This window comes from Gadus morhua, chromosome 13, assembly GCF_902167405.1.
Source record: "Gadus morhua chromosome 13, gadMor3.0, whole genome shotgun sequence".
Taxonomy (NCBI): domain Eukaryota; kingdom Metazoa; phylum Chordata; class Actinopteri; order Gadiformes; family Gadidae; genus Gadus; species Gadus morhua.
The window spans coordinates 17,563,529-17,591,458 of NC_044060.1; the positions used below are offsets into that span (position 1 = coordinate 17,563,529).

At 44.7% G+C, this 27,930-nt stretch overlaps 3 protein-coding genes across 3 annotated transcripts; 1 reads left to right on the plus strand and 2 right to left on the minus strand.

Moving 5' to 3' along the window:
- Window positions 1–295: 295 nt before the first annotated feature.
- LOC115557575 (blue-sensitive opsin) lies at window positions 296–2,698 on the minus strand. Its single transcript, XM_030375486.1, has 5 exons — window positions 2,118–2,698; window positions 1,794–1,962; window positions 1,371–1,536; window positions 750–989; window positions 296–594 (listed from the first exon to the last, which is right to left on the minus strand). The coding sequence occupies exons 1-5, from the start codon at window positions 2,494–2,496 to the stop codon at window positions 490–492; spliced, it is 1,059 nt and encodes a 352-aa protein (XP_030231346.1). The 5' UTR covers window positions 2,497–2,698; the 3' UTR covers window positions 296–489.
- A 3,325-nt stretch (window positions 2,699–6,023) lies between these two features.
- On the plus strand, window positions 6,024–25,896 carry hcfc1a (host cell factor C1a). Its single transcript, XM_030374100.1, is given in 33 exon segments — window positions 6,024–6,290; window positions 7,409–7,594; window positions 8,143–8,291; window positions 8,851–8,928; window positions 8,930–8,968; window positions 8,970–9,010; window positions 9,165–9,327; window positions 9,329–9,377; window positions 10,971–11,055; window positions 11,550–11,656; window positions 11,988–12,109; window positions 12,111–12,155; window positions 12,266–12,283; window positions 12,422–12,662; window positions 13,475–13,623; window positions 13,716–13,895; window positions 14,245–14,469; window positions 14,697–14,801; window positions 14,907–15,120; window positions 15,253–15,389; window positions 15,779–15,926; window positions 16,254–16,474; window positions 16,694–17,681; window positions 17,953–18,104; window positions 18,408–18,542; window positions 20,708–20,933; window positions 21,165–21,440; window positions 21,537–21,643; window positions 21,837–21,971; window positions 22,076–22,261; window positions 22,704–23,001; window positions 23,240–23,303; window positions 23,409–25,896. Coding segments are annotated over 32 exon segments (5,304 nt in total). The 5' UTR covers window positions 6,024–6,290; window positions 7,409–7,413; the 3' UTR covers window positions 23,449–25,896.
- Window positions 25,083–27,015, minus strand: si:dkey-13a21.4 (Rab7 domain-containing protein). Its single transcript, XM_030374099.1, has 5 exons — window positions 26,880–27,015; window positions 26,541–26,667; window positions 26,235–26,453; window positions 25,957–26,082; window positions 25,083–25,843 (listed from the first exon to the last, which is right to left on the minus strand). Exons 1-5 carry the CDS (start codon window positions 26,927–26,929, stop codon window positions 25,757–25,759), a joined length of 609 nt encoding a protein of 202 aa, XP_030229959.1. The 5' UTR covers window positions 26,930–27,015; the 3' UTR covers window positions 25,083–25,756.
- Window positions 27,016–27,930: the final 915 nt, after the last annotated feature.

The window sequence follows — 27,930 nt, forward strand, 5'->3', positions numbered from 1 at the left end:
TTGCCTTCCTTTAATCTAACCTCTGTATGCTTTTAAACTCAGCATGTTGATCTCGGATTTTTGCCTTTCCTTATACTTCAAATCAGCCTCTTTCTACAATACATCCATATTTTAAAGTGCTGCAACTTTATAATGTTTTTATTCTCTGACATACACACCATGCACCCACCACACACACACACCCACACACCACAAACACACAAACACACACACACATACACACACGCACACACGACACATCCACACACATATGTCCGTAATATCTGCAATATAAAGTAAATTATTCACCACCAAATACTGCATGCATTACTTTAATTGTATGTATTACTTTTTTATATAGTTTTTTTTATCTTGCAGAGTTCATTCTTTCAATATTATTTCAAACATGTTTGTATTTTTAACATGACGAAACACTCACATATTCATTACACATTATTTACAGTTCATAAAACGTCAGCTATGAAGGGGAAATGGCGGGTCGATTTGCTTCTACGCTGGTCCAACTTTAGAGACTTCAGTCACTGATTGGCTGGACGATGACTCCTCATCATCACCTCCACCCATTCCCACCATCTTCATCATGCATGAACGAAACTGGAAGAAGGAAAAAACAACGGTTACTCACACTTAAATCCTACACATTAATGAGACATCACCTTATCATCATAAAATGAGTTTCATGGCTGTCAGGTAAACAAGCCGAAAACCAATAAATGAATCACGGAATGTGCCTGTCCTAACAAACAAACCTGCTTATTGAGGAGGACATAGATGAAGGGGTTGTAGACTGCGGAGGCCTTGGAGAAGCAGGAGGGTACGGTGGCCAACCTCAGGTCGAAGGTCTGACCACGGTTGTTCACGACCCACAAGGCAAAGCTGGCGTAGGGCACCCAGCACACCAGGAACCCGATCACCATGATCACCACCATCCTGGTAACCTCCCTCTCTGCCTTCTGGGTGGAGACTGAATCCGCCTGGGCCTTTACTGCCTGTGGGGATGGAGAACCATGTGAACCAACTGTGAACCAATCTTCAGGTGCCTGTGCCTACAACTGCTTACAATTGTTGGCCTCTGCTTCGCCCCTGATCTTTTTTAAGCAAACCATCATCTGCCAATAGTATCATGGCACTACCACACTAGCGACTAAAAAGTCACCGATGTCCTGTGATCCTTTACATCTGACAACCCCACACGGAATCTCAAACCCAAGGTTGGAAAACACTGCCTTAAAGCATTTTACACCCCATTAGTAAGCAATATTTGTTAGCTTTGTGACTTAATTAGATATTGAATACTACCATGTAGGAAAACTGTAAAAATAAAAAAAAAGCTCATCCAACCTCTACCCAAATTTCTTATTTCTGCTTACTATTTTGAGTGTGTAGAGCAACTGGCTGTAGCAGAAGAGAATGGTGGCTAAGGGGATGGCGAAGCAGAAGCCAAAGAGGAAAATCACGTAGGACTCGTTGTTGTATTTGTTGTTGGTTGTGTACCAGTCTGGCCCACAAGAGCACTGCAGGCCCTCCGGAATGTATCTGCACAAGAAATACACATGGCGTGAAAAACACAATATTCTAACACGTTTATGTATCTGTGTCGTACATGGAAATGACGCATTGGAGAAGAGAGGGATTGATGAAAGGGGCTTGTTTTTTTCCAAACACTTCACAGTACAGATACTCAACTTATAGAAACGCACAGATGTTTTGGTGGCGCTGTGTGCCTGTCCAAGCATGCATGATTATAAAATACAAAATAAATCAGCTGGTATACTTGTAAAGGTGTGGCTTACCTACTCCAGCCAACCAATGGGGGGCCAGATGCAATCAAAGCAAAGACCCATGTGAACGCACAGCAGACCAGCGCATGGTCCGGCTTGAAGATAAAGCTACCCATGGGTTTGCAAATCACCAGCCATCTTTCAAAGGCCACCACTGCCAAGGACCATAGGCTCACCATACCTTGAGGGACACAGAGAGTCAATTTGAAATTTGTTAAATGTAAAAAAATTTAAAAAATACATGTTGACTTGGCAATTAGTAAATCCATTGGTTGGCTTGATGCTTCAACCAAGCAAAATGAGTGCACAACAAATATGAATCAGATGTTAACATACCACCGAGAGTCGCCACGAATCCTTCGATTTTGCATGCTGTAGGTCCGAAAATAAAGTATCTGTTGCAGAAGCTGCAGAATGCTGTGAAGGAGCCAACCACAGAGACCAGGAGGTTGGCTACAGCCAGGTTCACCAGGATGTAGTTAAGATGGGAGCGTAGCTTCTTGTGCTGGACGGTACAAGCGATGGTGAGGATGTTGATGCCGGTGCCGACAATGAACACAAACAACATGAACGCTGCCAGTCCATAGAAGGTGGCAGTGTTCCCCAAGTGGTCCTGAGGGACCAGGAAGGGACTGAGCGATGTAATGTTGTTGGTATCCAGCGGGATTGGGATCCAAAAGTCCTCTGGAAGCTCCATATTGGGCTGTGATCGCATATTTACCTGTGTATTGGTCCCAGTCTACACTGAAATATCTTAAATTAGAATTAACCTATTCACTTATGCCTGCTATTGCTTCTTGCTCTCATATGTATCAACTAATAAAGTCCACACAGTCTGATGATAATAACAACAGGAGAATGAATGGCTGGATGTTTGCACCTTGCTGTCTGGCTACAATGTCTTTGTGAAGAGCTACATGAAGAGTTTTATAGTGGCCTGAGAGACACAACTTATCCCACTTATGTCAATTATTAAAGTAATTGGGTTAAGCAATAGCATGTCAACCTAAATGATTGATTGATTAAACTGTCTTCCAAGCTAAGCCATCCGGAGCTTCCAACGGTATGCTGGAAGCAGTATTTTCTTAACACACAGGCCTTAAATCAATCACCTACCCTATGACCCGAGATTTGTAAGCTGAAAATTTGCTAAGATGTTGGACGCTCTGGGGCTTAGACGGCAATTGCAATGGATGCTTTTATTATATGAAGGGAAATGTAGGGAAAAATTGTAGTATGCTTACATTTGTTTGTGGTAAACATTGTTTATTTGGAACCGTTTTAAACTGTGAATTCACTATGAAACAGGATACATTTATATGATTTGAATGTGTTTTTCTATGTTATTCATCAATTATTTTGTTTCAAGATTACAAGTGAAAGACACATCCTTTTTTCTTTAGTTCCTTTCTGTTGCTTTATTGTTTGGTAATACTCAAGCTCATCTCGGTATATGCTTGTTTGCATGCACACTGACCAAAACAACAAGGCCTCTTTCTACAGATGACGTTAGCACTTAATCCCAGGTTGAGGAGATTTATCCAATGTGCTTAGGGAAGTTCTCTTCCTGCTCATCTGTTTCAAATACTGTTAAGGCGGCTGATCCAAAGGACTTAAACTCATTTTAATCCCAACTGCCAGCTAAATTAAGGCTTGGCATGCGTCTTCTTTAAACCTCTCTCTGGAGAAAGCTTTACCTGTGTAGCAGGTGTCCAGTGTCTCAGTATGGAAACTCACTGCTAGAAATACAATATGTATAGCAATTAACTTTGTATAAAAACATGTTTTATCAAGCAGCCAAAAAGGGTTGAGCAGATTGTCTAGATCTGATTTGACAAGGCTGTAATGGACTGCCCCTTTTATCTACCAATGCACGGGTAGTAGGCTAAACGAGTGAAGATACTACACATTGATCATTGCTGGTGCTTTAACACATAGGCCTAAATGAAGCACCTGCCTACCTACCCAATGTGAATACTGGCAGCTACACCTGTGTTCTCCCTGCTATAACCAATTTTCATATCTGTGAAAGGGATCCATAGTGAAAGGTGTGTTATCGTCCCTCCTTTAGTCTACAACCCATGCCATGGTACATGGAAGCAGACCCATAATCAGTGTTATGGGCACCACCATGTTTTTCCTACAGTGAGGCCTCTATGAAAAGGCTCTATCACATGCCTTCTGTTGTAAGTTAACCTACTGACATTTTGGTATTGATGCGTGCATTGAGCTGTGCCTTGGAATAATATAGGGCTTGTACATCTTGACTTTGCATTGCAATGACTGCCCCCATTTCGGAAGTTTAGGAGAGTCGGAATGTCATTGATAGTAGGCTAATGGTATTTTGGTCATGTTTAGTAATTATATGTCATTATGTCATTTAGAAATAATTCATAATAAGTCATTATGGGAGACATTGGTGAGTTTGAAACTGCCACAGTGTTGCTCATGAGAGACATGGCTTAACAAAGATTTGATTAGCCTAGGTAATGGTATAATAACATATACTTTGGATTTTAAATAAATACAACTTTCAAAACAAAACAGCCCCGTTTCGCCAACAGAGAACCCCATCGTGCATTCTGTTCTGGAAGCCCTATTATCAGTCCCTCTCCAAGTTGATTTTCCGCGGGACTAAATTGTATCAATTAACATTAAATTAACACCCAACAAGCAAATTAAGATAGGGGTAAAGATTAACCCCCTATATTTTTCATTATTAAGATTATATTCTCTTCTCCAATAGTAGATTTGGAATAATTAATTACAACACAAATATCAGTGACAACTAACATGGCTCCTGTTGGTTTCTCAAACCATTATTTTGCACTCTACTACAAAGCACTCCAACTGAATCTTTACCCTGCAGTTGGCGATCTGTGAAAAGGGTCCATCTTACATTTTATGAGTGTAAGTCAGAGTGTGTGTGTGTGTGTGTGTGTGTGTGTGTGTGTGTGTGTGTGTGTGTGTGTGTGTGTGTGTGTGTGTGTGTGTGTGTGTGTGTGTGTGTGTGTGTGTGTGTGTGTGTGTGTGTGTACATAGTCTACCCATTTACAGTGCTCCATCAATATAGGTTGCTCTGTGCTCTATATCTGTGAAAAATGAATTCTCATTTTGAGGCTAAGACTGTGTGATTTGTGAATAACTGGAAACTCCAATCAATTGCCCAATTTACTGAACTAACTGAAATCCCAAGTCTCAGCGTCAGCCCTTGTTCGGGTAAATCCCCTCCATGTGACCACGATCAGAAATTCCATTGTACACGTTCTCAACTGTAGATTCCAAACTGGATCCTGGATCATGTGCACCAGCGACATCTTGCGGACGGTTAGTGTCTTACCACAATACGATCAAATCAAACTGTTTTGCAGATATGTAGATAGGTATATATATATTGATTAACTGAATGATTTTATGTTATGTATCACTGAAACTATTTGGCACTTAAGCTTAATGTCACCGTTCTAGTACCATACCAAGCGTTGTTGTTGTTTTCCATTATTCTTTAGTCATGTGTGTATGCCTGCCTACATTGAAAATGGAATTGGAAACTGGAGATTCGCACATTACGTAAAAGCATAATTGGCCAACAAAGCTGATTCTGATACAGAATACCTTTTTTTGTTTATGTAGGCCTACTTCTGTAAAACAAATTGAATAAAATAAAGACACTGCAAGTTCCCAAACGACTTAAGGCAAGCATGATAAGTAGCACTGCATAGAAACAGGCATACATATTACAAAAAAAACAAAAAGGTGACAACCACATGCTGTATAATACTGATAATACTATAAGCCTACGTCACACAAACATTTAAAAAAATTATCTTTGCCTGGGTAAAAAAAAGAAACTGAGGAGCATGAATGGTTCAAATTGGGCAACTCCTGTCTCTCTGTCCGCGATTACATCTAATCTAATCAAATAAATAATATATATATTTAATTATGTACCGTTAGCTGGTGGGCGTGGCTATGTTCCTCGACTCTAATGGTAAATGCAACTTTATACAAAAGAGGCTAGTTATTTGATGGTTATGTGAAAGTTAAACGAATATCCATGGGTTTCCTCAATCAAGCATTTGATAGTGCCTAAAATACTACAATACAGCGTGTTCTTAACATATCCCGCCATCTTTCATAAAGGACAACTTAATGGATTTGGCAACTTATGCGCAATATGCTCAGTAGGCCCTACTGTATATTATTTCACAATATTAGTAATGATGCGAGTCAATCGCTTGAATATGAAAATACGTTATACAGGAAATCATCCAACATTGTTTTAAAATAATATTTAAAAAAAAAGGTTTCCAAGTCTGCGTTTGTCGCCATGTTTACTTTTGGTGACGCCAAACCTCTTCCATTTTCCTCCGCCTCTGGTTGTCAAGAAGATGGCAGCTTCCAGGGAGGCATGAGAGGGAATACTTCTTCGCAAATCGAATGAATTTGGAATATTGGTTCGAGATAAGACCATCTACTTGTACTTTTGCAATAAGTGAATCAAAATACGTAAGTAAAACTCTTGGGTTAATGCGCATTTTCCGGTTGTTATGTTTTGTTATGGCAAGCCGCCCGGCCATTTTTCTTCTTGAGCGTAGAAGTAGGCCGAGTGTTGAAAAGATGGCTGCTTCCAGAGGCGGCATGAAACATAAAAACACCCTCTGTGTGCAGTCAAACTCTGCCTAACTATTCGCTCGTGTGAGGATTGCAGTTGTATGTATGTCGAGCTTACAATGCATGTCCAACTACAATTACACATAATTGCATTTCATTGTATAAGGCGCCGACTCTTTGACAGATGCTAGCCTTATTAGCATGGCTAAATGGGTTGACCGACTAGCGGCTAGTGCTAACGAAATGTAGCTAGGCAGCTTATCTGGAATTGAGGTAAATGTGCGCGATTTGTCAGTTTATTGAGAATATGTTCGACACGAAATGTGGTGTAAAGCTATGTGTTGACCTATTGCTGTACTGTTTTTACCTAATGCGCTTTGTTAATTGTAAATAATTGTTGAAATTGTATGAACAAAATGCTAAGCGCTTTAGCTACAATATGGCGTCTCCCACAGAAGCATGAAAATTGCCGTCTCTTGTGTACGGTTATAGTTTCATGAGTGTGAATGGATTGGGATGCATAAATGCTTGTGAAGTTGTAAGATGTGTACTTGTCTGTTGAATAAATTAGGATATATGTGTTCGGTATCGCTTCATATGGTTACTTGGCGTGTAACGTTAGAAGTCTTTTCAATCGCTTCCGCCATTTTTCCGACTGGCAGTAGCGGAGGTTTGTTTGGTTGCAAGATGGCTGCTTCCATGGGTTGTGTTCGCTAGTGTCGACCACTCGTTGGTGTACTGGGCCCAAGTTTGAACCTGCATTGGACTACTGTTTACTGATTGGAAAATACCAATGTCTCTACAGTTCTTTAATATCCGGTACCAATAGGGAAGGTGCTGTGTTATTTTTTTGACGAGTTCAGTACAGAAAGATTGTTCAATCCAGCCGGCATGGCCACAATGTAGTTGGCCTAACGTTAATGAGAATCGGACATTAGACTGTTTATTTGGATCTTCTTAAGCGGTTTTGTGGCATTTTCTTTTTGTATAAAAGGCTTATTTCCATTTCGTAGGAGACATGTCTAATCCTGGGACCACAGGGTCGGTTCTCCAGCCGCGGTGGAAGCGGGTTCTAGGATGGTCTGGGCCGGTGCCTCGGCCCAGGCATGTGACACAGAGCTGGGCTATAAAGGAGCTTATGGTCGTCTTTGGAGGTGGAAATGAAGGAATTGTCGACGAATTGCATGTCTACAACACTGGTAATACTTTCTATTCCCCTTATTTGTGTTTTATTTTAAGTAAATGGTTATGGGAGGAGGTAAACAACTGCGGTGTTAAACAGTGTTGACATTGTTTTGAATCGTTTTTTGCTATTTTGATACATTGTATTTATAAGCCATTAATTGAACTGTTTACACATTGGCACTATTATAATGATTGATGAATTGCAGCATAATAGAAATGCACCCAAACAGGCCACGCTTTATGCTGCGGTTTTAGGTAAATTAGTGCCATCTGGTGGATCTAGCTATTACTGCCTGTTAAAAATGGCGCGCTAAAATAAAATGGATGACGCTATTTGCGTCAACGACTTATGGCTTTCGTTTTAACAAACACAGCTACCATCAGGTGCCAAATATTATATTAATGCATAAGTGTCTGTGCCATTTTCACTACCATAGAAAAAAAAACGTATTAGCTAAATTTAAATTAATGTCATTTGTTTTTTAATCAGCCATTGTTGTGTGTAGGGTATAAAGTTGCTAATATATTTCATGCATTAAAAATATCCCCTGTTGTTCTCTAGCTACAAACCAGTGGTTTATCCCAGCTGTCCGTGGTGATATTCCTCCTGGCTGTGCTGCCTATGGGTTTGTTTGTGATGGCACAAGGTTGCTGGTATTTGGTGGTATGGTCGAGTATGGAAAATACAGCAACGACCTCTATGAACTACAGGTAAACGGCCTCTTTATTTTGTTAAAAAAAAAATCCTAAATAAATTAGAATAGGTGTGATGCTATATTTTCATACGTATACATGCATACAATACAACCAAAACTAAGGAAAATGCAATTCCTTTTGTTATGTTTGCAGGACTAATAATCATTGAAACATTTTCACAAAGCATTTGTTATCTGCTTTTAATTGCATCAATTATTTTTTGGGAAATAAATACTTTTGAGATATTTTTTTTAATGTCTTGCCCCACAAAAAAAGTTTGTTAGTTAATTTTTTGAACGCTAGTTAGAACTGTAGTTCTAAAGGACAGAACTAGCGTTCTGTCTTTTTTAGGCATATTTGGTTTTTATTTTAAACGCTACGTTACGGTTTTTTTTTTACTTGTTGCTAATTTAATTATTTGCATTGAGAGTTTTACAATGGTTAATTTTTTAATCTGTATATTCTAGGTTTTCCCTCTATGATGCAAAAAATATAGTTTCATTCATATTAGTTCCAGTATTGTTGTTATGGGGTAATTTCTTTAAAATTTGTTTTGGATGTTATTGTCCCAAAGGCCAGCCGATGGGAATGGAAGAAGTTGAAAGCAAAGAACCCTAAAAATGGGCCACCTCCATGTCCACGTCTGGGTCACTAGTTTCTCCCTGGTTGGCAACAAATGCTACCTGTTTGGTGGGACTGGCCAATGACAGCGAGGATCCTAAGAACAACATTCCCAAGGTACTAGGGATTCTGCACCGGCAAAGCCTTTCCACCTTTTGTCCCGATAAGGCTAATTGTTCCTGACTTTGTGAAGACTCTAACAACCAAAAGTATTTTCGTTTAAAGGCAAAGGGGTCACTTATGTCTTTTATTGTGGTCATGTTCATTTAGATACCTGAACGATCTGTACACCCTGGAGCTCCGTGCAGGCTCCAGCGTGGTGGGATGGGACATCCCGATCACCTACGGAGTGCTTCCACCACCACGTGAGAGCCACACGGCTGTGGTCTACACAGACAAGACCAGCAGGAAGTCTCGTCTCATCATCTACTGGCGGCATGAGTGGCTGTCGTTTAGGAGACTTGTGGACACTGGATATTGGTGAGGTCACACTCAGTGTCTTTGTTTCTTTGTGCTGTTCTACACAGGGAGGTGCCCCTGCTGGTATTTAATATTGGCCCAATGCCGAAAGAAGGGACTACCTATAGGCAAAATAACTTGTTCTAGAGAGCCTACAGTCTTACCGGAGAAAACAAGTGAAAGGCGCTGAACAACTAAACTTCCATAAGAGATGGCAGGGAGCTGCTGGAATCGAAGCAATGGTTTTTCTGAATGTTATGTTCATCACCAAAACCACAGCATGTTCAACATGACCTTTACAACAACATGTTAACATGACCTTTACAACAGCATGTCAACATGACCTTAACAGCATGTTCCACATCAGCATAACCCCTTGTTCAACATCACCTTAGCATCTGTTCGTTCAACATCACTTTAACAATGTTATGTTCAACGTCACAAACACTATTCAGAATCGGCAAAATACTAAGTTTACTATAATAACAATACTATGACCAACATCACAATCTGTTCAACATCACCACAATATTGTTTTCAACTTCACAACAATACTATTTTCAGCCTCGCAACAATGCCATGTCCACCGTCAGAACAATGCTATGTCCAGCCTCACAACGTTACTATGTTTGGCCTTAAAGCAGTACTATGTTCAACCTCACAACAATACTATGTTGGGCAAAAACATATTCATCACAGCCACAATATTATGTTCAACGCCTCAAATTTTTCTAAAGCTAGCATAATAGGAATTCTTAGATTCTGCTTGAAGAGCATTGTCAAGGGCTTTCCGTAGGTTGCGTCGGATTCTGCAGAACATATAGAGCCAGGTATCTCTGGAAGCAAACAAAGACTCGAGTTGTAAATAATTCCTCCTCGAAGTTAATTGGAGGAGGCCAAAGCATGGCCTGGGCCGTAGACTGATAGTACTGCAATGTGTGCGGGTGCAGATCCAGAACACCACCATCAAGGATCTGAACATGAAGCTGGCTGCTTCCCGGAGCCAGTGAGGGGACTCGAAGATCAACAGCAATGCACTGACAGTCCAGCCATTGAAGCGCTGTGGTAGTCACGCTCTGAGATGAGGAGCTTAAGCTGAGGGCTTTGACGGAAGAATAGTTTACTTCCTGATATACTGATAGAATCTGCAAAATCAAAAATGCAATATGTTCAAGCAAAGTTAGCTGGTCTTCAATCATTATCAAGATTTTTTCGAAGACGTTGAGTGGTGCTGAACGGTCAATATTGACTGCCTTGATGGGAAATATCAGTTGTTTTAATCTGCTTCCATTCTATGCAGCACGTTGGGATCCAGACAGTGCATTGTGTGGAATTGTAAATGTTTCGAATACTTCAGATTATGTCTTAAGTACCCACGTCGGGTAAATACCAATCATTATCTTCCTTTATTATCCAAATAGACAGAAAATGGATCATCTTGCTTGGTCTGATAATATACTGCTCCGTACAGCTACATAATGTACAAAACGATTACCCAAATGGGCCGGGGGGACGCACACCACTATGCTGTGCTGTATAGGGCCTTCCTAGCTCTGCTTCCTACAATGCAATGCCTCTCTGTGAGTCTAAATATTTTGTTTTCATCTTTTGCAGAAACCCTGACCTGGAACAAGCCGTCAGTAAATGGCACAGCTCCACTTCCCAGGAGTCTTCACTCAGCCACCACCATCACCAACAAGTAAGCACTCGACATTCAAGAGCCTTTTCTGTGCAGAAAAGGCCATCACTTAACTTCTGCTTTACTTTATTCGTCCGGTTGACAAATATAAGTTGAAGCCATAAAAGTTAACACTTTCTTGAAAATGAATGGTACCGTCATACAGAGGTCCCTGTTGTGTATTATCCTGCAGTCAATATGCATCAACTATGCTCTTTTCTGCCATACTCATTTGGAGGTCCCTGTCCCTTCCCCCCGTAATGCCTCCATGCCTTTGTCTCATTTGATCATTAGTTTGATCGAAGACTGACAATGGCAATACTGTATTGAGGAACATTTTACCCGGAGAAATATTCATTTTCACTTTTTTCTGACTATGGTAATGATAATGCATCACTTATTTTACTGCACAAAATATTTGTTGCGGCCTGGGCCATAAGTGTTGCCATGGGTTACAGCGTGAGAAAGTTTGGCTACCCCTGATTTCACGTGCTGTCAACCCCTCCCCCCTGCAGGATGTATGTGTTTGGCGGCTGGGTTCCTCTGGTGATGGATGACGTCAAGGTGGCCACACATGAGAAGGAATGGAAGTGCACCAACACACTCGCCTGCCTGAACCTAGGTTTGTTGTTGGAACCCGTTGTTGGAACCTCTATTAATTCATCGTAGCCCAAGGTTACACTCATAGTGGCGCTAGTGTATCACTAGTGTTTGACTCTCGGACGAAAAGGTCCCGGTTTGTAGCTAAATGTTCCCAGTCTACCTGAAGGCATCATTGAGCAAGCTGCCCAACATGGCTAAAAAATGACAATAATTTGCTTTTGATAAAAGTAAATAAATTGTAAACCTAAAATGACATTTAGGGGAAGGTATTCTATAATTGAATTAGCTTGTGAAATTGAGTTATCCAGAGTTTGGTATGAATCATTCCTCTATCTTCTTGTTGTCTGCAGACTCTATGTGTTGGGAAACGGTGTTGATGGATACGCTGGAGGACAACATCCCACGAGCGCGCGCTGGTCACTGCTCTGTAGCCATCAACTCCAGACTATATGTATGGAGTGGACGCGATGGCTTACCGCAAGGCGTGGAACAACCAGGTCTGCCTGCAAAGACCTCTGGTAACCTGGAGACGGGTAGGTGTACAGCACACATACAGAAGCGCTCTTTTAAACCATGTTTGAAAAGGCCTTTTAAACCTATATGTATTCAAAAGCATATCCTGGGGAAGTATTATGTTTTCACAGATGTATTGTTTACCGATGTACTATAAGGATCGTGTATCACTTTTCTACCTTTCATTCCAAATTGGTCCCAATGAGACCTAGTTTGGAATGTCTCAGCCAAAAGACCTATGCTTACCTTTGACCTCCTGTGTACCTCAGAGCGGCCGCACGCACCAGCCAGGGTTCAGTTAGTTCGTGCCAACACCAACTCGCTCGAGGTGAGCTGGGGCGCTGTCTCCACGGCGGACACCTACCTGCTCCAGCTGCAGAAGTACGACATCCCAGCAGCCACCGCTGCCACGTCTCCTGCCCTGACTGCCACCCCCTCACTGCCCGGCCACGCCCCCAAGAGCCCTGCCCCGGCCGCCACCGCCCTGTCCGCTCAGAGTCACCCACAGACAGGTAGAAGTTTGGGTCTTCTTGGGGTCCTTTCCCTCTTATCGTTGTCTCTGCGTCGGGAAGCTCCACCAGATCCATTTTGTGTACATATTGTACACAGGTGGATGTGAGCTTTGACTCCAGAATGTCATTGGATGACACCCCCTGCTAGACGGGGTGTCTTTGACTTGCAAAGACAGGTTTCACTTTCTGGTAAACCAGAAAGTGAAACCAGTGACGGCGGGAATGAGTAAGACGAGCTAAGTCATGAGGGCAGTTATAAACTATATTTATGGCTTCCCTGGAATGACATGTTCCCTGTGGAGCCGGATGTCGGGCGGTGGTAAACGCAGCAGGGACCGGGAAGGAGTTTGGTCTTAGGCCGCCCCAGTGATCTACTCTGTACTGTTTGGTCTTAGACAACCCAGTGATCTGCTCTGTACTGTTTGGTCTTAGACCACCCAGTGATCTGCTCTGTACTGTTTGGTCTTAGACAGCCCAGTGATCTGCTCTGTACTGTTTGGTCTTAGACCACCCAGTGATCTGCTCTGTACTGTTTGGTCTTAGACCACCCAGTGATCTACTCTGTACTGTTTGGTCTTAGACAGCCCAGTGATCTGCTCTGTACTGTTTGGTCTTAGGCCGCCCCAGTGATCTGCTCTGTACTGTTTGGTCTTAGACAGCCCAGTGATCTGCTCTGTACTGTTTGGTCTTAGACAGCCCAGTGATCTGTACTGTTTGTGCAGGAAGCTTTAAGGCCTGCACACTTCTAAGAGGAAACTAGGTATCTGTTCTTTGTTCCACGTCGTATTTAAGTGTCTATGGTTTGTTTACAGCTATATTGAAGGTTGCGGCTCCCCAGTCTGCAACGGGTACGTCCATCGTCACCGTCCGTCCCAACCAGATGGGGAAGTCCCCCGTCACTGTGACATCACTTCCTCCCGGGGTTCGCATGGTAGTGCCGGCCCAGAACACGCAGGGATCGGTACGTGAACCAGAGTACAGCCATTAATGGTTAAGCAGTAAAATGAAAATGTCAACGGGCACTTTCATTCATGCTTTTTATCTGTTGAACAGCCAATCGGCAGCAGCCCTCAGATGAGTGGCATGGCAGCTCTGGCTGCAGCAGCGGCAGCTACACAGAAGATTCCGCCCTCCTCCGGCACTGTCCTCAGTGTACCCGCTGGGGCAACCATCCTCAAAACAATGGCGGTCTCCCCCGGCACCACCACCGTCAAAATGTCCTCTCCACTCATGGTACATATTTCTAAACGTGTTCATGTTGGCATATGTGAGTGATCAGGCTTTTGTTAAACCTTTGTATTAACATGGTCATTTATTCATGCAAGATGGTGAAATTCACAGCAGCACTCTTCAAAATAAGAATACATGTGAAAGTTGGCATAAAATTAACAGTATTGTTGATCGACATTGATTGTTAGCTTACAGTGTTTGTTTTATCGCTTTTAATGTATTGATCCTCAAGAGGGACCCAACTGCAAAACGTGTGTTGAGCATGAATGCAATACACGTGTGAAGTGTGGGATACATTCCTGATGGGTAATAGTGATTGGAATATCTGACTCTAAATCAAATGTGGTTGCAGGTGAGTAACCCGGCCACCCGTATGCTGAAGACTGCAGCTGCCCAGGTGGGGTCCGCCACTGGGTCCTCTCCCAACACGCCCACCAGGCCCATCATCACCGTGCACAAGTCAGGCACAGTAACAGTAGCCCAGCAGGCCCAGGTGGTCACCACTGTGGTGGGAGGAGTCACCAAGACCATCACCCTGGTCAAAAGCCCCCTCACCATGGGCAGCGGAGGCACGCTGGTGAGTCTGGTTCACTCTGTCTGTGGCACGGTATTTCACCGATCATGTTCCAAGTAAAAGTCCCTCGGTGCAAGTCAGCTCACCTCACTGGAGTTCAATGAGCAAACCAAACTGAGCCTCCCAATTGTTTCCCCAAAGTCTTGTAGGACTTTTGACTAGTGTCCCTTGTCTGTTTAATGTTACTGTGTCTCCGTCTGTTAAATTAGCTTGTGTTTCTCTTGGGGCAGCAGATCTCCAACCTTGGCAAGATGATGTCGGTAGTACAAACCAAGCCAGGGCAGACGTCTATTGGGGGCCAGTCTTCGACAAACCCCCTCACGCAGCTCATACAGGTAAGATATCTACGTTAGTAAAGGAATATACAAGAGGTAGCTTAAACCAGATGCTTTCCATGCAGACTGTACGATAACCCTTCTCCCTTGTGTCTCCACCAACAGACAAAGGGTGGTCTTCCAGCTGGAACCATCCTGAAGCTGGTGACCTCTGCGGATGGCAAGCCAACCACCATCATCACCACCTCCCAAGCAGGGGGTGGCGGCAACAAGCCACACATTTTGAACATTAGTGGCATGTCCCCCAGCAACAAGCAGGGCACCACCATCATCAAGACCATCCCTGTCTCGGCCATCATGACCCAGTCTGGAGCCACAGGTCTGGGCCCACTACTATACATTTTATTGTTTCCATCCATTAATATTTGACTGTCTTTTGAGAAACCTGAATTGAATGAAATGTTTGTAATTAAAGTCCAATGTTGCTCACACACAGTTAATCGCTATGCAGGTGTCACAAGCAGTTCAGGCATGAAGACCCCTATTACGATCCTAACCACAAAGATGATGACCTCTGGCACCCCTGGCAAAATCATCACCGCTGTGCCTAAACTTGGCGGTGCCTCTGGCCAACAAGGACTCACACAGGTAATGTTACCGTGTTTCCTTCATGTTCTAATATTCGGTCGGTTGTATCAGGCTGGTTTTTGTAGTGATCCTGGTGTCCACTTTGAAATGTAGTATCTTTTGTAATATTGTGCTGTGTTTATTTTATACGTTTGTGTTATGGCACTTTTTTTGTATTTTTGTTTGACTTAATTGTTCTAAGCTGCACTTGTATGCCTGTAGAGGATAAAAGTGACTGCTGTGTATAAATGTATAGCTTTCTCTATTCCATTGAGAATATTCTTTTATTTATAAATCAGAAATTCTTCATTTTCGTACGTTAAGTCTGTGTAGATGGGCTTGTGTGGTTAGTTTGTGCGGTGATAACCTGGGTAGTGGCTGGCACCTCATCTCTGGCTGTGTGTCTGCAGGTGGTTTTGAAGGGAGCTCCTGGACAGCCAGGGACCTACCTACGCACCGTGCCCATGGGCAGCATGGGGGGAGTTCGACTCGTCACACCCGTCTCTGTATCCGCTGTCAAGCCTAATGTTACCACCTTGGTTGTCAAGGGAACCACCGGTAAGCATACTTTATTTCCTCAAGGAATTGAAATAAAGAATCCCTGGATGTGATTTGACATAGTAAAACATGTAATGTTTTATTTTAGTAATTGTAAAAAATCTGTTTCTCGTAAAAACTGAGATTAAATGTGGGTTTGATTTTAGTCTGTCATCTTCATAAACCCAGGTTTACAATTTGCTTTGTTTATATATTGCATTCATGTTGCATAGAATTCGGAGCCTTTATTCTCCTAATACATTTTCCTACATTGCATGTCTGTAGTTTCTGTAAACCTTGATGGGCGTTTCACTTCCTCTTAATGACGCCGTCCTTCATGCGCTGCAGGAGTCACCACTCTGGGGACAGTCACTGGCACAGTATCCACCAGCCTGGCAGGGGGCAGTGTTGCTACTGCCAATGCCTCTTTGGGCACCCCAATCACCACCCTGGGCACCATCGCAACCCTGTCCAGTCAGGTGATTAATCCCACCTCCATCACTGTGTCTGCAGCCCAGACCAACCTGACCTCTGTGTCCTCGCTTCCCTCCTCTGCAATCCCTGTGCAGGTATGCAGCCCTTGCAAGCTTTGATCTGCACTTCTCCAGGCCATAGGGCACTAGACCTGTTAGTTTAGTATCGGAGACGGGCAGTGAATGCGGTGTGGAAGTGGCAGATGGTTTGTTTAAAGTGTATAGCTCGCCATCTAGCGGTAAAGAAACAATGAATGCTTCATTCAAATTTAAAAGTGTTAGAATCTGCTCAGACTCTTCTCTTTATCATTGTAGAACCAGCCTACCCAGGTGACCCTCATTACCACACCCAGCGGTGTAGAGGCCCAGCCAGTGCAGGACCTCCCAGTCTCGATCCTGGCTTCGCCCACCTCAGAACAGCCCAGTTCCACTGAGGCCGCCAGCGCCGGGGAGGGCTCCGGTACCGTTACCCTGGTGTGCTCCAACCCCCCGTGTGAGACCCATGAGACGGGCACCACCAACACGGCCACCACTTCCTCCGCCACCATGGGTGCGGGTCAGGTGTGCTCAAACCCCCCGTGTGAGACCCATGAGACGGGCACAACCAACACGGCCACCACCGCCTCCTCCAGCATGGGGACGCTGCGCATGTGCTCCAACCCGCCAAGCGAGACCCAAAAGACGGCGGTTACCAACACGGCCACCACCACCACCTCTTCTTCCGTGGGCGGGGCTCCGAAGGTGTGCTCCAACCCACCGTGCGAGACCCACGAGACGGGCACCACCAACACATCCACCCAGGCCGCATCCAGCATGGGCAACACACAGAAAAGCACCGACTCTGGTACGGCACAGAGGGTCTGCTCCAACCCGCCTTGCGAGACCCACGAGACGGGCACCACCAACACCTCCACCCAGGCCGCATCCAGCATGGGGGGTGGCCAGACCAGCACAGACTCCGGAACGGCGCAGAGAGTCTGCTCCAACCCGCCCTGTGAAACCCACGAGACGGGGACCACCAACACCTCCACCCAGGCCGCTTCCAACATGGGGGCTGGCCAGACCAGCACAGACTCTGGGACGGCGCAGAGAGTCTGCTCCAACCCGCCCTGTGAAACCCACGAGACGGGGACCACCAACACCCCGTCCACGGCGACCTCCACCATGGGGGGCGACCAGACGAGCACAGGCTCCGACACAGTCCAGAGGGTCTGTTCCAACCCCCCCTGTGAGACTCACGAGACGGGGACCACCAACACTGCTACCACTGCCAGCTGCAACATGGAGACCGGCGAGGGCGCAGGTACTGCTTCTCCTTATGGTGTAGCAGCGGGTGACCATGTGACTCATGGTGGCTTTATAGTCTTGCAGACTTTTTGGCTCTGCCTCTTAGTGGATGTTGGGGTGATTTTATGTCTGTCCTATGAAAAAATAATAACAAAAGCGTGATATAACGAGCACGGCCCATTGTAAATAGATAAATCAGATTCCTGGAGGGCAAAACCTCGAAAGCTCCAAGCCCAAAGTGGATCTGATGAGCTGGTGTGTCTAAGACTTCTGAATCGTGTTTCCAGCCCAGCAGACAGAGGAGGGTGCAGATGGGACCGGCGGTTCAGAGGCCGCCTCCACCACCGCAGCAGCCGGGTCCAGCCCGCCCAGCGCCTCCCAAGGCCGGGCGGTCACCACCGTCACCCAGGCCACGCCAGCCCCTGGGCCCTCTGTACCTGTAAGAGCACCGCCACACCGACAAGTATTAGTAATGGGCATCATGTCAGAGGCACTCACAGGAAGCATTGGCCGTCGCCATGTTGTAGAGGTGTAAAAACATCTGTGTGGGCGTTGCCAGGGAAGCCTTCTGCCCACAACACGCACGCAAGTTTCATTTCCCCCTTTCTCTTAATAAGAAAACTGAAGTCCTGACAAAGCACATGTGGCCTCAGCAGAATTGAAAACAAGGCTGTTGTGTTCCCCTGTTATGGCGACGGGCCAGTACTGAGTTCTTCTGTTGCCTTTGTCTCCATTTCTCTAGTCCATCTCATCGATCACAGAGGGGGCCAGTTCAGCCAGCGGGGCCACGGAGGAGCCCATGCAGACGGACGAGGCCCCGGCTGCAGAGGCGGCCCCAGCCGAGGAGGCCCCCACAGCCATGGAGGCCCAGGCACAGGTCAGAGCAACGTGTGCTGCAGGAAGACCCGGTGACCCCAGCGGGAACACTGTCTAAGGGCTTTGAGATGATACTGCAGCGTTTCATATCATTGTACACAGTTCACTGTATACATGCCCTGGAACGGCAGACAAACCCGCAACTCACTACCCGTGAACTCGTACCAGACCGATTCACTCCCAGTTCCAGCTCGTAACTTACGGGCTAAAAAGTGTCCCTGGAATGCAGCATGAGGTGTAGAGAAGTGCTTGTCTTTATCTGAAGCACAATTATATATAAAAATAAAGTGTTTCAAGTTTTTCAGTGAGCCGAAATGGAACATTTCAAGCAAAAAAATTAAGCAAAATATAACATTTCCAAATAAAAGTGCTTGTGGGTAATTCAGACTCTGAATAACTACTCTCAGTAGTCGGGCAGGTTGGAAAAGTAGGCTTAGTTTTTTTGAATGAAAAAGTATTCTGTTTTTACCTCGCTTAATTTTCCCCCTCTTGTCGAGTTTATTTTCTTTATCCGTTTCAGTTACTATGACGCTTAGGTCGTTCGCAATTTAAAAAAACAAAAAAACAAGCAGTGAACAGGAGCAGAGCAGGGGTGGGGATCATTAATATTTATTGATATCGATACCATTTTCGTTACTCCTTAACGATCCGAGTCTTTATCGATACCAGTATAGATACTATTCTATTAATTGGTGGAAGTACGAAGCGTTTTTAGTGATGAGGAAAATATTTAGGAAATAAATAATTGCATTTTCAATTAAATATGTAATTCTTAATGAATATTGACATCAGTAGTTTTAGTTATATAAACTATGATTAGAGCACTATACAACTTTATTGGTAACACAGAAACATGCATTATACAGTATTACTCATGTTTCTCACCAAAAACTCAATTTGCCGTTTCTTTATATTACCATTGAACGCATCATGATAACCTAACAGTCGTTTTACTGAGCCAACCTCAACACATCATCACGCAGCACATCTGAAACTTTATTTACGTTTTAAGTTAACTAGCTTGTATGCTGCTTGTTACAACACCGATTTCACAATTGGATTACTATTTTTAGCTGACGGGACTAGCGACAATGTTTGTGTGCGATTACCGCACGTAGTTTTGAGTGGATGATTAAGACAGGCCTGTCTGTGGTGCGACAGGAGACAGTCGAAGGTACTGCATTTGGTCTTTATTTGATGCACAATGCTGATGTGCTTGGCCATTGAGTTTGTGTTCCCCCCTTTTACAATAAATGATTTTCGCCCGTTCAGCCATCCTCACGAGCAAAGTTAACTGCCAGACTTCACTTGTTTTACTCGTAATACCTGTTTGCTTACAATTCCATTCAAAAACATTGGTGGACACGCTTCAGTGATTGGATTGATTTGATTTAAATGCCGTGACGTGACTCGAGGGACATAACATTACATTACAGGACCTACGGGACAAAAATAATAATAAATGAACGATGGGACTCGTTCAGTGGTACTGATAAGCCCAAACGTTAATGTTTTTCGGGTTTTGAAAAAAGTGGAACCGGGTTTCGATCCCCATCCCTAACCGTGGGTTTGATTACAGGAGAACACAGAGAGATGATGCGAAGGAGATTTATTTTCTCACCTGGGCAGCGTCAGGTGCACCAGTGCGACCTATAAAAAATATTAGTCGCACCCTTAAATATTTTGGTCGCACTCTGGAGCCCTGTGTAAATGCCATAATCGGGTAGAAACAATAATTTGAGATATTTATGGGATGTTTTTGGTATGGGTCGTTTGTTGAAAAGCTGTATTGGTGGTAGGCAAGCTGTTGCTATTAAATGTAGTGGTGTGCTAAGCCATTCTACTAGCTGGGGGTACACCCTCAATCCAGGACATTTGTATAACACAACTAGTTCCCATCTTTACACACTTTACACACAAGAAGGTTGAGCAAGATCCTTAATAATGATCCAAAATAATCTAAGTACTAGATAATAGGATGAATACATCCAATATATTTAATGAAGTATCATCCAACTGAAGCCACGTGCAATGATGAACCTAGAGACAACATATTCATGAGCAGGGATGGGTGGTGCGTCTCGCCGGTGACACAACAAGTCTACACTGCCCGTGTCTCCAGCCTGGCTGAATGTGACTCAAGTGTTTTGTGCTGCCCCTCTGCAGGGAGAGGCGACAGCAGCAGCCTCAGCCCCCTCCACCACCACACTGAACCTCCCCGCCGAGCTCATGTCCGAGGGCCAGGGGGCCACGCTCATGGTGACCGGCCTCTCTGACGAGGAGCTGGCCGTCACCGCCGCCGCAGAGGCCGCCGCCCAGGCCGCCGCCACAGAGGAGGCCCAGGCCCTGGCCATCCAGGCTGTGCTGCAGGCCGCCCAGCAGGCCGTCATGAGTGAGTTACATGGGCTATGTGTGCACTCACTCACTCACTCTCAGTCTCATACTCAATCACACAACAGATGGTACTACTAAAACAATAAGGGCTTAATGTACCCGATGCAGGCCTTGTTTAAACCATGTAAACCTCCATGACGCTAAGCAAACTCCAACAAGCATACAAAATGCCACAGTCTGACCGTGTTCAGTGTCTTGATTGGTCCTCTTCTTCTTTTACGTCTCCCAGACGAGAGCGACTCGAGCGGCGACCGACAGCAGCAGGCCGGCATTCCCATCGTGTTGACCCAGCAGGATCTGGTGGCACTGGTCCAGCAGCAGCAGCAGCTGCAGGAGGCCCAGGCCGCCGCCCAGCAGGCCAGCGTGGACGCCAGCCTGCCCACCGAGGGCCTGGCCCCCGCAGACAGCCTCAACGACCCCTCGGTGGAGAGCAACGGCCACAACGAGATGGCCGCCAGCGTCACCACCGCCGTGGCGTCCCTGCTACCGCGCACCACCGCCGAGGGTAAGCCCCGTGCTGGTCAGACCGGGGCTGTGTACACGTCGGGGGCGTTTCACCACGGGGGCTGACCTGCTTCGTGTTGTTGTTTACTCCCTCCAGCGCTGGCCCCGTCGAGCACGTTCGCGCCCGTCGTGGCCATGGCCAGCCCGGCCAAGCTGCAGGCCGCAGCCGCTCTGACCGAGGTGGCCAATGGCATCGAAGGAGGGGTGAGGCACCCCAGACATTGAATACCCTCTTTTAGCTTGGTTTTAAATGAGATGATTACATAAATATTTTACGGCTGATCCACGATAACTTTCAAGGATTTGAGTCCTTCTTCGCTTTTCTGTCATTCTGTCATTATACAAAAAAAAAACAATTGGAATCCATTCTGACCCACCCTGTTTTGTTTCTCCACAGAAGCAGAATCCCCAGCCAGCACCAGTGAAGACCGTGTTAAAGAAGGAGAACCAGTGGTTTGACGTGGGCATCGTCAAGGTCACCAACATGGTGGTCACACACTTTTTCATGCCATCCGACGACTCGCAAGGGGATGTGAGTATCCAGGGCTCCTGCATGCACAGGTTTCCATTTCATATGTCCAGCCTCCCTAAATGAACAAACAGTGAAATAATGAACACTATCTATCCGGTGTGCAGGATGACTCGGGTGTAATGCCAGACTACGGCCAGATGAAGAAGATGGAGCTGCAGCCAGGCACCGCCTACAAGTTCCGGGTGGCCGGGATCAACGCGTGTGGTCGTGGATCCTTCTCCGAGATCTCTGCGTTCAAGACCTGTCTACCAGGGTTCCCTGGGGCTCCTTGCGCCATCAAAATCAGCAAGGTGAGTGGCGCGGGGGCCCTGGAAGCTCTCCCCTTTTGGGTGGAGTGATAACTTACTGCAGTACTGCCCACACGAGTCAGTCTCTCCATGAGTTACACCAGTCTGCCTCTACTACGTTGAATCTCCCCCAAAGGCAGTCCCACCTCATGATCTGCATAGTCTTTAAAAGTTCTTGCTATTGGTTATACTTAATGCTTTGTGTTCTAAAATACTATTCAAGTAGAAAATATAGTTGGACTTGACGGGTTTGTTATATATTTTATCAACATAACAGGTTATTAGCCATGTATAATAAATGTAAATAACAGGGTTAGCCTCAATTGATTGAGTGCAAATCAATTGAAAGAGTTCTAGTTGAGATGCTAGCACTAGGGACCAGGCCGAACAGTCCCTCTTAGTGGTGGGCTTTGCTCTCTTACACGCCTGTGTTCCCGCTCTGCAGAGCCCAGACGGCGCCCACCTGACCTGGGAGCCCCCGTCGGTGACGTCCGGGAAGATCATCGAGTACTCTGTGTACCTGGCCATCCAGAGCAACCAGACCGCAGAGGCCAAGACCTCCACCCCGGCCCAGCTGGCCTTCATGCGTGTGTACTGCGGCCCCAGCCCCTCCTGCCTGGTGCAGTCGTCCAGCCTCTCGAACGCACACATCGACTACACCACCAAGCCAGCCATCATCTTCCGCATCGCCGCCCGGAACGAGAAGGGCTACGGCCCCGCCACTCAAGTCCGATGGCTCCAAGGTGAGACTGCGAAGCCCGGACATGCTCGGCCCCATTAGACTAGGATCACATGTCACTTTGTGTCACTTTGTGTCACTTCTCTAAATGGAATGTCTGAAGGTCGAGCGCTGAAGGAATATGAAACTATGTCCCAGTCCTTCTCAGGCACTCTTTCTGCCCATCACTGGCTGTTTTATGACCGTGTTGCGAGCGACAGTATGACGTAACCATGTCTACACGGTTTCTTTTGTAATCCTAGAATCCGGCAAAGACGCAGCCTCGGCGAAACCCGCCCCCAAAAGACCAGGCACCTCGCCCGATACGTAAGTACCTCTCCCTTCACCCATCTGGGCGAGACACCGTTGTTTTGTGTGGAAACTGCTGAACCATATGCAATACTTAACATTTTTTCTGTGTGCCCTCTGCAGTAAGGCTACTGGTCCAAAGAAAGCGAGAACGGATCAGTGAGACTGCCCAGAGACCTGACCCCACCCTGCCTTCCTCCCTCCTCTCCTCCCACCACAACCCCTGTCTTTAGCCCCCTTCTCCACTCACTGTCTTTATCCAGAGCCTGAACCCCTCCACTACCACCTCATCCTCCTCCTACCCCCCCCCCTCCCCATCTTTCATCCTCAAGTGTGACTCGAGTCCAGCTCCTGGAGAACAGAACACCTTTATGAAGCCCTGATGGCAGTCACTCTGAGACCTCTGTAGATAATACCCTTCTCTTTTTTTTTTGTTGGTTAAACATTTTTTCTGTGTGTATTTTTAAGAGCGACACAAAGTTAGAAGCACATTAGCGCTATTTCAGTCCGATCTGCCATCTTTTGCTAGTTTCAGTAGTCCAGCTGTAGAGATGCAAGTACAGCTTCCGCCAACCCGGGAGCTCACCTACGCATATTCTTACTTTGGTTTTGTTCTTTTTTCATTTTTTTTTTTCTTGAATATCTCGGGATTTGGGAGGGTGGGCAGGGGGTTGTTAAAAAAACTACATAAAATGATGTACAGTGCTGGAAATGCAGTGGCATAAGTTAAGATGCTGGGGGAACGGAGAGGGTAATAATCAGTTTGGAAACAAATAAAGCACTTGTCCTCACAGAGAGAGGACATCCTTCTTCTTTTTTGTGCTCAGATACAAAATTTGCTTCAAGAATCCGATCTGTACAGACATACTGGATTCCAATTTCCTGGTATTGTCATCACTGTGCGCTTTCCCCCAAGATGACGACTGGAGACGGACACACAGTGGACAAACGACGAAGGAAGAGATTTGTAGAGTGACATAGACTTGCTAGGACTGAGACTTGCAGCACACACACAACTTGCAAAATCTTCCCAAAAAAGTTAGCAAGCAATGATGCAGAAGACCTTTTGTGTAGTTTATTTTTGTATTTTTTAAGCTTTTTTGTTTTGTTCTTCCTGTGTGTATGTCTAGTGTGCATTTTAAAAACAAAAACAAGATTTTTTTTTAACTGTTGTTCATCCCCATAGTATGTGTTTGTGGGAAGAGGGTTGGCTGTGTTGCGGTTGCCACTGTATTTTTAAATATTAATTCAGTTGGTTGTACGTTCTTGTTGTAACCGAAGGTATGAAAGCGAGGCAAGACTGTTGTATTCCAGCTAGGATGCAGAGCTCACGGGACTGAAGGGAGCTTTGAACCAGACCCCGTGGAGGTCCTCAATTTGTTGCTTTCCTTTTTACTACGACTTGCTCAATGCTTGTACGTCTTTGTTTTTGCCAAACATCAAGAAGCTAAGGAGTATAATAAGGAATATATGATCTGCCCGGCCCCCCTACATCATTAAATACCCAAGTAAATTGTCTTATGCTTTTATGCTATTAAACGTGGTGTCCTACCCTTTCTTTACTTTTTTAGAATGACAAATTCTATTAGACTCATCCTGTTGATCCTGTATGTGAACCCCATTTAATAAATTTAATTTTTTTTTTCTTCTATGGCTCTATTCCAGATTGCTGGCAGTGTGCAAGCTCATGAATATGTAATGGTTTTGAATGGTATGCCTTGGGAGGAAAGCTCACATAGCCAGTGTACCCACTTGTAAATTAGTTCGTTCATATAGCAAGAATTAAAGAGAAAAAAAAACATCTTGGCCTTTTATATAATTACTTGTAACAGTTTTTACATGTTGGTCATCTCTTGATTGCCTTTTGTGTCTTTACATATAAAAAAAACCCAGACAAATAAGATATATCAATATATACAGTCTCCTTATTTGCTTCTGTCAGGCCAAGTCACTGTAGGAGTCGGAATCACTGCTAGGTCCATTCTAATACAACACTTGTGCATGGGAGAGGTATCCCTGATTGGCCACAAGTTTGTCATTTCCTAAGAAAAGCATTTGTGTCGTGAGGGTCTTGGGCGGGGGGAGAACGGCGCCAAGCTCACTTGCCTCTCCCTCTCGCAGGTCCATTGGGTCTCCGTTTGGGTCTTTTTCTGATTTATTTCTCTTGACAAAAGTTATCTTCATATGCATTCATTATTTTGTGCGTGTCAGTGTGTCTGTTGAGCAAAACTAGACATGCATGCAAAAAGCAGTGTATTTAAGTAGTGATGCCTTAAGTTAGACCATAAGCTGAAGGTCCTCAAAAGAAGAAAAAAAAAAAGCATTTGAGTTTGTATCTCTTCCCATGTGGTATACAAGTGTGCCCCTTTTCCTTGCTGGATCACTGTTTTCGCCACCTTGTTAGGTCGTCAACATCAGCAGTGCCGAGGTCTTTCTGAATTTGTCCTCCCACACTGGGAATGGTGCGGGTCTCAGCACTGACAGCGGGCGCGAGTTTCCCTCGGCTGTTTGCAGGCTAACTGGAAATGTCCTGTATTTTCCAATGTGTGTTTTTTGTACTGTAGGGAGTAATGTATCTTTTATCATCAAAAATAAACATGTTAAACATTAATGGAACTCGTCTTTTTATAGTTTTTCCAGGTACATACATCTCTGATGTAAGCCTACGCACCTGTCTTAATCCAGCCCGTGCAGCCTCCAGGAATGCCTTGGTGACGTGTACGTCCTCCTTGGCGCTGCCCTCGTGGTACTGCGCCCCGATCTGCTCGCACCACTGCGACGCTTCTTCGCGTGTTATCTGCAAGACTGATCTTTCAATTATTCAACTTCCAATTTGATAGGGATTATACAGTGTTATATAAAACTATAGTAGCCTACTACGATACTAATTTTTTTTTTTTTAATATATTTTTCAAACACCACTCTAGAAGCGTAGAAACAGCTACTGACCTCACGGTTTACCATGTCTGTTTTGTTTCCCACAACAATAAATGGGAAATTTGAGGGATCTGGGGGATCTCCCTGAGTAAGGAATTCCTTCCGCCACTCCTCCATGGCAGAGAATGACGCGCTTGACGTCACATCAAACACCAGCAGGCAGCAGTGAGACCATCTGTACATGGGAGTGCCCAAGGACTTGAACCTTTCCGTGCCAGCGGTGTCCCAGATCTGAGCAGCAATGAGTGAAAGACAAAGAGTGAGCCGGTGACTATTAAACAATAACCGAGGATGGGATTTAGGATTTCTTCCTCATACCTCCAGTATTACTGCTTGGCCATCCAGTTCGACTTCTTTCGTGACAAAGTCTATTCCGATCGTAGCTCGGTGAGAAGTTGAATAATTGTGGTTGACATACCTGGTCGTCAGCGAGGATTTCCCCACCCTGTTTGAACACATCGTTTAGAAAACACACTGTGCTACAAAGGTTTCTTTAAAATCTGATTGAAGAGCCGAAAACAATTTATTGCTCCTCCATATAATTAAACAAAACAGACCGAAAATAAATCGAACGAAAACAATCCTATACATATACATCTAAATGCACATATACACCGAAAATGTATCAATAGCCTAGTGTAGGAATGTTGTCTTTACCCTGAGTTCCCAATCAGGATCAATTTAACTCGAGCAGGTCCGTCCGTCATGTTGTTAGATGTCTAAAGCTGAGATCTGTCGCTCTCTCAAAAGAATAGAGTTTGCGTAATCTCAGTCATGAATGAGTCACAGCCAGTTCAACTGGATATTTTTTTTATTTTCAAAGGGGAAAATAACCAAACGTAGCCTATCGAAACAATTCCTCCTCGAAATAAGGAACTCAACACACCACACAAACAGAAAACCTGATGCAATATGGGCCTTTTACAACACATAAACCTTGCATCTCAGATTCCATTTAGTAATTTACAACGACAGGACGAAGTCCGGTTGTATTCAATTATGTCGAACTCTAACCAAAATCTGAACTCTTCAGTAGTGTTTCCAATTGTTGTCCGCAAGAGGGCAGTGTGCTTAAGGTGTTCAACCAACTTAACCAACTTTGAGGATCTGCAGTATGTCAAGTAAATAGACCTTGGATGTTTTGATGAAGGTTCACTTAAACTCCAGAGCATAGGCTAACGCTTTTTGAAAAATAAATAAATCAATATATATGTACAGTGGTAGGCATACGTTTATGCACCCATGCTAAGCTTGACTAAAAAGAGGAATAAAAAAATCATCTTTGGGAAATTGATAGCTTAATAGCCTTAAATATACAAATTAGGAAAGATTCAACCTTTAAGGACACCAATTTGCTTTGTGAATGAATTATGTATCGTACCATTCAAATACAGGGGTTCATCAGTATAGACACCCCTTTGTTAAATTCCCATAGAGGCAGGCAGATTTTTATTTTTAAAAGCCAGTTATTTCATGGATCCAGGATTCTATGCATCCTGATGAAGTCAACTAGGCCTTTGGAATTAAAATAGCCCCACATCATCACATACCCTTCACCATACCTAGAGATTTGCATGGTTTTATTCCAGTTAGCCTATTAGCTGGTTCGATTTGCATTGAGAAATCATTAGGCTATCTAACAGTTATTAGGCTAACTGAAAAGAACCATGCCACCATGAAATAACTGGCTTTTAAAAATAAAAATCTG